The sequence below is a fragment of the Sorghum bicolor genome, chromosome 1 (genome assembly GCF_000003195.3).
Source record: "Sorghum bicolor cultivar BTx623 chromosome 1, Sorghum_bicolor_NCBIv3, whole genome shotgun sequence".
Lineage (NCBI taxonomy): Eukaryota > Viridiplantae > Streptophyta > Magnoliopsida > Poales > Poaceae > Sorghum > Sorghum bicolor.
In genome coordinates, this window is record NC_012870.2 from 15,397,804 (window position 1) to 15,408,917 (window position 11,114).

At 46.0% G+C, this 11,114-nt stretch overlaps 2 protein-coding genes and 1 pseudogene across 3 annotated transcripts; 2 read left to right on the forward strand and 1 right to left on the reverse strand.

Annotated features, from left to right (window-relative positions):
* On the reverse strand, positions 1 to 2,941 carry LOC8063012. 2 transcript variants are annotated; one of them, XM_021457640.1, is made up of 4 exons: positions 2,724 to 2,941; positions 2,080 to 2,217; positions 448 to 543; positions 1 to 330 (listed from the first exon to the last, which is right to left on the reverse strand). In XM_021457640.1, the coding sequence occupies exons 1-3, from the start codon at positions 2,796 to 2,798 to the stop codon at positions 487 to 489; spliced, it is 270 nt and encodes an 89-aa protein (XP_021313315.1). In that variant the 5' UTR covers positions 2,799 to 2,941; the 3' UTR covers positions 1 to 330; positions 448 to 486. The 2 variants fall into 2 exon arrangements, with proteins under 2 accessions (XP_021313315.1, XP_021313310.1); XM_021457635.1 differs by having other exon boundaries at positions 1 to 283; positions 2,724 to 2,939.
* On the forward strand, positions 3,090 to 6,749 carry LOC8064562 (BTB/POZ and MATH domain-containing protein 1). The gene is made up of 2 exons (XM_002464254.2): positions 3,090 to 3,212; positions 4,902 to 6,749. Exon 2 carries the CDS (start codon positions 4,959 to 4,961, stop codon positions 6,027 to 6,029), a length of 1,071 nt encoding a protein of 356 aa, XP_002464299.2. The 5' UTR covers positions 3,090 to 3,212; positions 4,902 to 4,958; the 3' UTR covers positions 6,030 to 6,749.
* On the forward strand, positions 9,487 to 11,114 carry LOC8064563 (annotated as a pseudogene).

The following is an 11,114-nucleotide window of genomic DNA, read 5'->3' on the forward strand; positions in this document are numbered from 1 at the left end:
TTAGATTCAGCACTTCTCTATATCTAATAAAAGAGTATGAAATCCAAGATTTAGCTAATGATTCTTGTCCGAGACAGCAAGTTCACTTATGGTTACAACGGTCCATTCGCGTACAACACAATAGTAAGGTTATCAGTTATCACCCTTCCACATCCTCACACAAAGTTTCCCAACAACTTATGATACAGAGAAGTAACGGGATCTCCTTGCACTTTAACACTATAGGAAGCATCTAATGGGAGCTAACGACAGAATACTGGAGATGTAAGAATAGTGGGCTCCCCTGCACATACAATCACTTGCAAGTAAATACTTGAAAATAATTTTGCACTGAATGAAACAAAATTGGACATAAAAAATGAAGCAACCCGGTCAGCAACGAACCAAAAAACACCGTACATTCAGAACTGTAGGATAAAAAAGACGCATTATCAAAATTCAAGTTACCTTAGCAGGGTTAAAATACTGGCTTATCAAGGATACACTTTAGATCGAAAGGCTTGCAAAAAGAAGTTCTAGCTCCTCATCTTGAGACGTAGTCCTCTGCATTGGAGAATGTAAGAAGTGAAAAAGAGAATTGTCAAACAAACTTGATAAACAATTGAAAACAGGACAAAACTTTCTCATCACGAGAAGTTGAAAGTTTCGTTTCCGGGCTAGATAAGCAGATTCTATGCTATTTAAGTTTTTTGGTTACTAACTATCATAAGTTTTGCTGCATAATAATGGAAAACTGAAAACATGGAAGTGGCTTTAGCAATTTTGAGTTTTAAGGAAACAAGTCAAAGTTTTTTTTTAAAAAAATCTGCTCTTGTTAAAGGGAAAAACTTAAAGAGTGCAATAATAATGCTCAAAAGAAACCATATTTTATTCATGTGTGCAAATAGGGCAACTGTTTTTTTTTCTAATCCAACATTTATCGCACTGTACATTGCTATACCTATTAGAATTTAGTGAGTTAAAACTAAATCTTTTTGGTGCAATATAAGATCGGTACTCATGGAATACATTCAGTCCATTCGATCATGTTGCCATGATACATCAACCATATTTCCACCACTAACTCTGGTTAAACAGTAGATGCAATATTCCTGGACAGAGGCTACAAGCCCACAATCACAAAAAAACTGATGTATGAACATGCTCAAACGAGGTGATTAAAACATCACAATTTATTTATTAATACTTTGGATGTGCTATTTTGCAGTCTATAACTCAGGAAAGAACTAGGTAGAATACAGAAATTACGTGAGGCTTCTAGTTGCCTCCATCCCCAACTGGTTTAGCTGATATATTTTGATGTGGAAAACTCCGACCCAAGCCTATTGTAATTTCAGCCCTATCCTCACTAATATAAACAAGGCTAATCAGGACAGCATATACTAAAATGCCATGCTTACACTTCTAATCATAAGTTTGCCACTTGGCTGACAGAAAATACAATTATTAAACATTGGTCATTCCCTTGTTACATCCAATGGTTTCTTTATATATTCGTAGAGGCCAAGTGTCTATGATGAAGATGTATTACCATGAAAGAAAATGAATAGCACAACTATAGTAATTTTCAACAACCACTACTGGGCATGACACATTTGTATAGGATGGTCGAAAATTCTGAGGTATGTATTCGTTCCTGGGTCTAGCTCTTCTGTGATCATAGACTTCATGTTTATATTATGATCTGTGATCATAACTTCATGAGAAACATAACATAAAGATGCTTCCAGTTCTACAAAAAACATATGCAAATGTAATGTTGATGCTCATCACTGTGATCATAACTTCATGAGAAACAGGACATAAAGATTCTTCCAGTTCTACAAAAAACATATGTAAACGTAAAGTTGATGCTCATCAATTAATCACGATGTTTTCATTTTACCGACATTCAACTCTTGTAAAACTAGGATAAATGAAACAGCAGGTTGAACTATGTGCTATACTGATGAGATGGGCACATTTAGTAGGACAACGGCACACACCACCAGCAAAGAGTTGTTAAAAGGAAGTATGAAATTATAACAACATTTGCGAGAGTTAATGAAAATCACTTGTTCAGAAAGCAGATAGGCTCACCTTGATGGACATCAGATGGCGAAGTTTGTTTAGCACTTTCATGCGGTGTATCGCGTAGGAACTTCGAGCTGGTAGGTTGTTAACCCTCGCTATCTCGGCATTGATGGCAGCCTCCCTATCCCCTTTTTGTGCCCCATTCTGCTCGCTAGCAAAATCAGCTTTGGTCAGAAGACAAACACATCAGCTGAAATTAGATGCAGTAGTAGGTAGTTGTGTGCTTAGAAATTCACGTAGCCCAGCGAAAAATCCTACTGTTACAAAAAAAAAAAGTCAAGCCACACAGGACAGAGGACACATATAAGCTTAATCTTACCCTCCAGAATCTCTCTCACATAATTTTATAAACAATTTTACAAATGGAAGCATAAATGAAAATCAGAACTGAGATTTCACTCAGAGAAACCGTAGTGCCCTTTCTGCAGTTATTTAACATATATAAACGGCTCAACTGTCAACTCTCGATTCACTGTTTCTTGAATCCCCCTAGAGGGGTGCGATAAGCAACGGCGCAGAGCCATACGGCATAGCAGCAAGAGATGGTCTAGGAATACAGCGATATTTCTAATCCAAGCACTACTGCACCAGAAAACCCGTCGCAAGGGGGCCTTGCCCTTGAGTCTAGAGAAGGCAAGGAAGAGGAATACCGCAGCAGAAGGGTTGGTGGCGAGGGCGGCGGTGCTGCCGCGGTAGAAGGGCGCGTTGCTACCCCCTCCTTCCATGCTTCGATTCACCGCGAGCGGTCGAGTTGCCTGTGGTGCGCAACGACAAGGGCGAAAGGCTCAAGGGGACGGAGGAGGAAGATGAACTCGGAAGGAAGTCTCTAGAGTCCCGCCGCCGTCGCCGCCGCCGCCTCTGGAATCGCGATTCCCGAGTCCGAGCTGGACAGAATCCAGAGGGGGCCGAGCCTGAACGACGGGGGCCCATCTTTCGGCCCAATAATACAAAATGGGCTGCTCTAATGTTTTGGGGGAAAGCCCAGCAGCAGCGGTAGGAAAGCCGTCAAGCCGGCGACGACTCCATCGCCGTTCTGTCTCCCCCTTTCCCCGCCGCCGGTTCGTGCGAAACCCAACCCTACCAAAATGCAGTGGCGCTTAAGCTGAATCGCGCGCCGCGGCGAGGAGAGATCTCGACAGGGAGCTTTTTACCTGGATGCCATTACGAAAGATTGATCAAACCATCATGCCACTAAAAAGTTGTTTCGCACCGTTGTGCCCAACTTCATCTTCGCCTATACGCCATTCCGTCCATTTTGAAGCCTAACGGCAGTTAAGTGATCTGGCAAAAGACTTAAATGCCCCTAGGCCACTTGGTCTCCACAACAAAATTTCATTGTCTCCAGTGCCACTGACTGCCAAATATAAATAATAATAATAATAAACTTTATACTGCATAAACATAAAAAAATATAGAACATCATAAAGATAATAAGAAAAAATAAAAGAAAGGTAAAATGTAATCTTTGTCAAACCCACGACCGTTGCCACTGCCACGGTGGTCATCGCTGACTAACCCGGCCGCTGGCACCGGCCAAAGTCCAGGCGTCCACAGCTCATCATTTGATTTCTCGCTGAATTTTTGCACAAAATTTACCAAATCCTTCGCACGGTTGCCAAATCTTCTAAATCTACTTAATTAACGCATAGATTAATCATGTCATCACCAACAACGCCACCAGAAAAAATGGACCCTACTTACACTACCTGCTTATCATCTTAAAATCACTGTCCATGCATGCATAGGAGATTAGCAGTATAGCTTTTTCTTAGTGCCATGCATCTTTTATGCTACCTTTTTTCTTCCCAAAATTTCAATCCATTGTTAAATAAAATGCAAAAAAAAGAAAAGAAAAAAACAGTTGGTAATTAATTGACTAATTGGTAAGCTAGCGCGTGATTTGGTGTGGTGGTTGATGAGCTCTCCGGCCCCATATAACCCCCTACCTCCTCCTCCTTCCTCCTCGCAGCAGCAGCACACGCCAACACTTGCCAAGCTCTCGCGTCGCTCAGCTAGCTCCTAGTATCTTCTTCCACCGGGCACCGGCCGGCCAGCCGTCGTCAGCTAGCTAGCTAGCCATGGGGTCGACGGCGGAGGACGTGGCGGCGGTGGCGGACGAGGAGGCGTGCATGTACGCGATGCAGCTGGCGTCGTCGTCGATCCTCCCCATGACGCTGAAGAACGCGCTGGAGCTGGGCCTGCTGGAGGTGCTGCAGAAGGACGCCGGCAAGGCGCTGGCGGCAGAGGAGGTGGTGGCGCAGCTGCCCGTGGCGCCGACCAACCCCGGCGCGGCGGACATGGTGGACCGGATGCTCCGCCTCCTCGCCTCCTACGACGTCGTCAAGTGCCAGATGGAGGACAAGGACGGGAGGCGGAGCGCCAGGTCGGGAGGTTGGGTTCTGTGGATGCGGCGCCCCGGCCGCGGCCACGGCCGCAGGGAACTCGGGGAGTGTGGAGAGGCGGCGGAGGCCGAGCCCAAGCCGGCACAGGACGGCAGCGAACGGAGAGGCGGCGGAGGCCGAGCCCAAGCCGGCACAGGACGGCGGCTGACAGATGCGGGAGCGCTCCAGATGCGGCGTCATGTCGGGGAGGTAGCTGCCGCTCGCCGGCGCTCCCGTGACTATTTAAGGGCAAAAAGGATATTTTTCTACACAGAACCCACGTGTCAGACATGTTAAACGTCACAAAACGAACAGAATGGAGACGGAATGGCACACGGGTATAGTCGAAGATGAAGTTGGGCACAGCGGTGCGAAACAACTTTTTAGTGGCATAGTGGTTTGGTCAATCTTTCATAATGGCATACAGGTAAAAAGCTTTCTCGACAGGACCTGCGGGGCGAGAGGAGGGAGGGAGAGAGAGACCATCGGGTTGCCAAGTTCTCCATGGCTGGCGGCGGCGAGCCGTCGCGGTCTGCGTCCACCATCGTCGCCAACACCGCGAGTGGGTACCACATTCTCAGGATCGATGGATACTCCCGCACCTTGGCGACCCCCACAGGAAAGTACATCGCGTCCCTCCCGTTCACCGTGGGCGGCCATCGCTGGTACATTCGCTACTACCCCAACGGCGGCGACTGGGGGGCCAAAGATTACATCTCGCTTTATCTTCATCTCCGCGACGACGTCGCCAAGGCAGTGGAGGTGCACTTCAAGTTCCATTTCGTCGGCGACGTGTCGGAGCAGGCGTTGACACTGGGGCAAGTGCGTAGCTTCACCAACAGTAATCAGGGTTGGGGGCACCCTTTCATCAAAAGGGAAGACTTGGTGCAGTCCAAGCATCTCCAGGACGATTCCATAGCCATTCGGTGCGATGTGCTCGTTGTCGCCAACGAATTCCGCATGGAGGAGGCGCCGGAAGCCACTGCTGCGGCTGCTATGATCTCTGTGCCCCCATCTGACCTTCACCAGCATCTTGGCAGTCTCTTGCAGACCGAGAAGGGCGCTGATGTGGTGTTCGACGTCGCCGGTGAGAGGTTCGCTGCACACCGGTGGCTACTCGCAGCCCGTTCGCCTGTCTTCAGTGCAGAGCTCTTTGGTGGGATGAAAGAGAGCCACACCGAAGGTGTGGTGCACATAGAGGACATGGAACCTCGGGTGTTCAAGGCTTTGCTCTACTTCGTTTACACCGACTTATTATTCCAAAAGACAAAGACAATGAAACAGGTGGAAGAGGGAGATGCAGGCGACGACGGTGAAGACGTTTTATCTCAGCACCTACTGGTTGCTGCGGACAAATACAACTTGGAGAGGCTGAAACTGTTATGTGAAAAGAAGTTGTGTGAGTATATCAATGCAGGCAATGTGGCAACAATCCTGGCGCTAGCTGAGCAACACCATTGCCATGGACTGAAGAAGGTGTGCTTCCATTTTCTCAGCTTTCCTGCAAATTTGAGGGCAGCCATGGCCAGCAACGGCTTTAAGCATCTGAGCAGAAGCTGCCCCTCTGTTATGTAGGAGTTGGTTGCCATGCTCGGCACTTAGTGTAGATCTCCATCTAAGCACTAACTGCAGTTGGTGTTTTTCTCGATCGACTTGTATTGTCGAGCGGTTTTGAAAAATGCTACGAGTTCATGTTTTCCACTTTCAGTAAAAATGACCTGTTTGGTCCAGGCAACAACCCTAGGCGTTTGATTTTGGAGGCCTGGGGTGGAGACAGATGTCTGGACAAGTTGCCTGGCACCAGGGCAACCAAACTTGCCAAGCTCTTCAAGGAGATTCTGAGGTAGTTGAATCTGTTACTGCTTTTGTTAGTTGACTGCGTCTGTGCAGCTCGACCAATTCGCAGCGGATGATTTTGTTATCTGCTAGCTTAGAATCTCCACTAGAAGTCCTGTCTATGACTCTATGTGCTTGACATATAATTCTCAGAAGTTGGAACGCAATAATTCTTATTTTTTTATCAAGTTATGTTACCTACCAGAACTTCTTTACTTCAGATGCATATATACATTGTTGTCAGATCATCATATATACAATATCACGTTGAAGTTGGTTGTGTTGTGTCCTTCAGTCAAGGTTGCCTATGAAGATGGAGATCTATACTAGTTTCGCTGCAACATCTTCGCTTTTGATGTACTTCTGATTGTAACACTGAATGTTCATGCTGCAGTAAAATTGAAATGTATATTCAATCAAAGCAATGTCGAATCATATGCATGGAACATGTTCAAAAGATATTTTGCTGTGGAGAATGATGATTCCAATCAATCTTAAATCTCATTTCCATGTCAATGTGAGTATATTTTTTCTAACTATACATATCATTATAGGCGTTGATGGTAAACATTATTTACTGTGTATTGTACCATAACTTGTAAGCATGGTAAATTTAGGAAGATTTTAAGAGTTCAAGGGTATTCAGCACCACTGTGCTCACATGAACACCTTTCTATTTCTAACTAATTCGATCTTAGCTTTCTACCTAAACTGCTAAACATATATGGCTATGATTCTGTTCTAGCTAGTTTTACTGGAAAAATCTAGAGCACGTCTGGCGCTGGTCCTGCAACCAAAATGCCTGTGTACAAGCGCTTGCCTCCACTATTAATTCTACCTGCCGGTTGTTATCAAACAATGAGACTTGGTAGGAGCCCGTGCTACCTTATAAACCCAAGGCATGCTACCTGCAGTGGAGAGACCTGGCCAAGCAGCTGGACACACTCCTGCAACTAACTTGCTCTTCCCTTGCCACACACACACACACACACCAGCCTTTGAGATCAGTAACGCCGGCATAGGTAAAATTATGAGCTTATTTTCCCATATTTAGTCTGTTACCATCGGGCTGAATGATCTTGTCATTGTCTTGGCCGTCGACATGAGCACGAGAGCTCGCTGAAGAATGCTTGCTGATGGCGCTAGGGATACAGTCATGGGCGTCGAGGTCTAGGGTAGCTGGACCTCGGCTACGTGCCCTATTCTTGAAGGGGATGAGATTAGGAAGGAATAGACATATTGTTATTGTCTGACCCAAACCGAGTGAGTTACAATTACAATGGATAAATATAGGCTCACGGCCTCTACTAGTCACACTGCATCCGCGGCCAGTCGTAACAACTATACCTGGAGATGGAACAACATGCGCAGCCACCAGAGACGAAAAGATTCCTAAATTTAGCTTTGTGCATGGTTTTTCTCTTGCCTGGTCTCGCGTGGTGACCACGTCCAGATGAGCCGCATGCATTCTGGTGACCGCGTCCAGCCCGCTCTTGCCTGCTCCGCATGCGTGGTCACTTTAATTGACAATACCTGGACTCGAATTGCATCTGTCATTTGAAATTATTATTACAGGAACAAGCATATTCCTTATACACTTGACGCAGATATTCACCGGCACGTACATATGTATTGAAGACCAAAAAAAAGAAAAAAAAATCCATCGCTGAAATGCATTCAAATTAAATACCTTGGGAGGAAGCCTGCAAACGGCTTCTCGGGTGCAAGCGCAACCCTCACTGCTGTGGCCAGGGCGAAGTCATGCATGTCCGGTTTCTGCCGAGAGAGTAAAGATCTTTCTTTGGCTGGCGTTCCGGAGGCGACACTGGACGGGTGACCGGCGAGTTAAGACACGGCTTGGAGGCGAGAGAAGCATGACTAGGCACCAGAGACGATCAACCACATCATCTCCTATGCTGCCCCTGCTCAAGGGAGGCATGGTTCAACAACAGCTGCCAGGCTTGGTCGACAGTTACCGCCGGCGGAACAGATCTCTGCTGGTGGCGACGCTTGAGAGCCGCTTGGCATGGGTAATAACAGAGAGACGTACGGCATCCATTCGCTGTTTTGCGCTAGCTAGTCTCTTTGGCAACTATGGAAGGAACCGAATGCTTAGTAAGGAGGGTGTGTTTGGTCGGAGATGTTAAAATTTGGTAGCTATTGTAGTTCTTTTGTTTTATTTGTCAATTAATACTCAATCATAAATTAATTAGACTTAAAAGATTCGCAAATTACTCTCTAGCTGTGTGTTTTTTTGTTTCGTAAATAGTTTATATTTAGTAATCCTAAAACATGAGTAACCAAACAAGCCATAAGCCTCAACCGCTTATCCCTTGTAACATACAGCTTCTTCCTGCATGATACAAAGATACGTAACACTTTCGTATTGGAGAAAAACAAAACAGAATTGCTAAAAGAGCAACCGATTGTTTAGGAGAATCTCAAAAATTTTGGAGCGTGCGATCTGGCAGTGGCGCTTTTCTTGCTGTCCGATCCGGCTCGCCTGGCTCCCAGTTTTCTTTGGTGCGGGCTCCCCACCACCGCCGCGCGGCTCTCAATTTGACATACATTTATCTGAAATTCATAGAAATAATTTATAATTTCTTTTTCAAAAAAAATGGCATGTATTTGCGTATTCCCAAATCACATCACTCAATCCAATAAATTACATTCAAAAAATCATTATAAATATAGACCAACTCTAACGACTTGGCTATTCTTATTATAGAAGCTATTTTCGAACTTTGTACAGTAAAAAATAGACTTCAACAAATGTTTTATCTGACTTTATAAAGTAGAAAGTTAAGTATTCCTTAATTTCAGTGACTATATATAGCCAACTATGGTCGATGTCTATCCAACTTTGTAAAATAGCAAGGCTATTGTGAATTTTTTTTTAGAAATTTTCTATTATATAAAATGGCTAAACAATAAAATTTGGTTACAAATTTTAGCCAAGCTTTTAGAATTTCTTCAAGACAATGTTAATATAACTGTGTATATGCAAAGTTCAGTTGTTAAGGTTAAGGGAGGTCAAAATAACTAAATATTGGGTAGAGAGATTAAAAAAGAACATTCCACCGTCTCATCACGCAAAAGAATATTGAGGCAGAATCCGAGGGCCGAGCCTGTTCGATGGGCCATCTTTCGGCCTAATTTATAATCTGGGCTGCTCTTGTGTAAACCGGACTATAGAAAAAAAGAAAAAAAAAAGCCTAGCAGAAGGAAGGCGGCGAGAGGCAACGAGACTCTCCATTGGCTTCAGCTCTTTCGCCGTCCTGTCTTCCCCCTTTCGCCGCCGCCAGTTGGTGCCAAACCCTAGAAAAAGCAGGAGTTGTCGGCTAGCTGAAATCAGTGAATCGTGCGCCGCGCAAAGAGTTTGTCGTCCATGGCTGGCGGCGGCGAGCCGTCGCGGTCTGCCTCCACCATCGTCGCCAACACCGCGAGTGGGTACCACATCCTCAGGATCGATGGATACTCCCGCACCTTGGCGACTCCCACAGGAGAGTACATCGCGTCCCTCCCGTTCACCGTGGGCGGCCTTCGCTGGCACATTCGCTACTACCCCAACGGTAACAAGTCAGAGGACAAAGATGGCATCTCGCTTTTTCTTTATCTCCACGACAGCGTCGCCAAGCCAGTGAAAGCGCAGTTCGGCTTCCGTTTCGTCGGCGACGTGGCGGAGCAGCCGTTGACACTGGGAGGAATGCATATCTACGATAACCAGAGTGCTTGGGGACGCCCCCAGTTCATCAAAAGGGAAGTTTTTGAAGCGTCGAAGCATCTGCTTGATGATTCTTTTGCCATTCGGTGCGATGTGGTCGTCACCACGGAATTCCGGACGGAGGAGGCGCCGGAAGCCACCACTCCGGCCGATAGTATCTCCGTGCCCCCATCTGACCTGCACCAGCATCTTGGCGGCCTCCTGTTGAACGAAAAGGGCGCTGATGTGGTGTTCGACGTCGCCGGTGAGACGTTCGCTGCACACCGGTGCGTGCTCGCAGCCCGTTCGCCTGTCTTCAGTGCAGAGCTCTTTGGTGCGATGAAAGAGAGCAACGCCGGAGGTGGTGTGGTGCACATAGAGGACATGGAACCTCGGGTGGGCTTTGCTCTACTTTGTTTACACCGACTTACTCCCAAACACAAAGACAGCGAAAGAAGTGGAAGAGGCAGATGTTGTAGATGATGACGATGACGAAGAAGGCGTTTTTTCTCAGCACCTACTGACAAGAGAAGTGGAAGAGGGAGGCATAGATGATGACGATGATGAAGACGTTTTGTCTCAACACCTCCTGGTGGCTGCAGACAAATACAACTTGGAGAGGCTGAAATTGTTATGTGAAAGCAAGCTGTGTGAGTACATCGATGTGGGCACGGTAGCAACCATACTGGCACTAGCCGAGCAACACCATTGCCATGAACTGAAGAAGGCGTGCTTCCATTTTCTCAGCTCTCCTGCAAATCTGAGGGCAGTTGTGGCCAGCGATGGCTTTAAGCATCTAAGCAGAAGCTGCCCCTCTGTTATGGAGGAGTTGGTTGCCATGCTCGGCAACTTAGTTCCATGATGCCTGGACTCGTTCTTAGCAACTGCAGTTGATTGAATTTCTGGGTCAGCTTCTATTGTAGTCAAGTAGTTGTGAATCCTAAGTTGCCAAAGTGTCAAGGAGATCCTGAAGTAGTTTAATTTCTTAGTGATTTTCTGTTTAACTCTGACAATCAACGAATGATTTCTTATCTGCTAGCTTTGAATCTCCACTAAGTCTTTCTATGTGCTTGGCATATAGTAATTTTCAGAAGTTGGAATGCAATAGTTCTTGTTACCTA

What these genes read in the sequence shown, in the direction of transcription:
- LOC8063012 (XM_021457640.1), bottom strand. Translation starts at nt 2,798, where the DNA reads ATGGAAGGAGGGGGTAGCAACGCGCCCTTCTACCGCGGCAGCACCGCC. An exon ending in CCACCAACCCTTCTGCTGCG is followed by an intron (nt 2,218 to 2,723) that starts GTATTCCTCTTC and finishes GCTAGCGAGCAG; the next exon opens with AATGGGGCACAAAAAGGGGA. An exon ending in GCCATCTGATGTCCATCAAG is followed by an intron (nt 544 to 2,079) that starts GTGAGCCTATCT and finishes TCTCCAATGCAG; the next exon opens with AGGACTACGTCTCAAGATGA.
- LOC8064562 (XM_002464254.2), top strand. Translation starts at nt 4,959, where the DNA reads ATGGCTGGCGGCGGCGAGCCGTCGCGGTCTGCGTCCACCATCGTCGCC.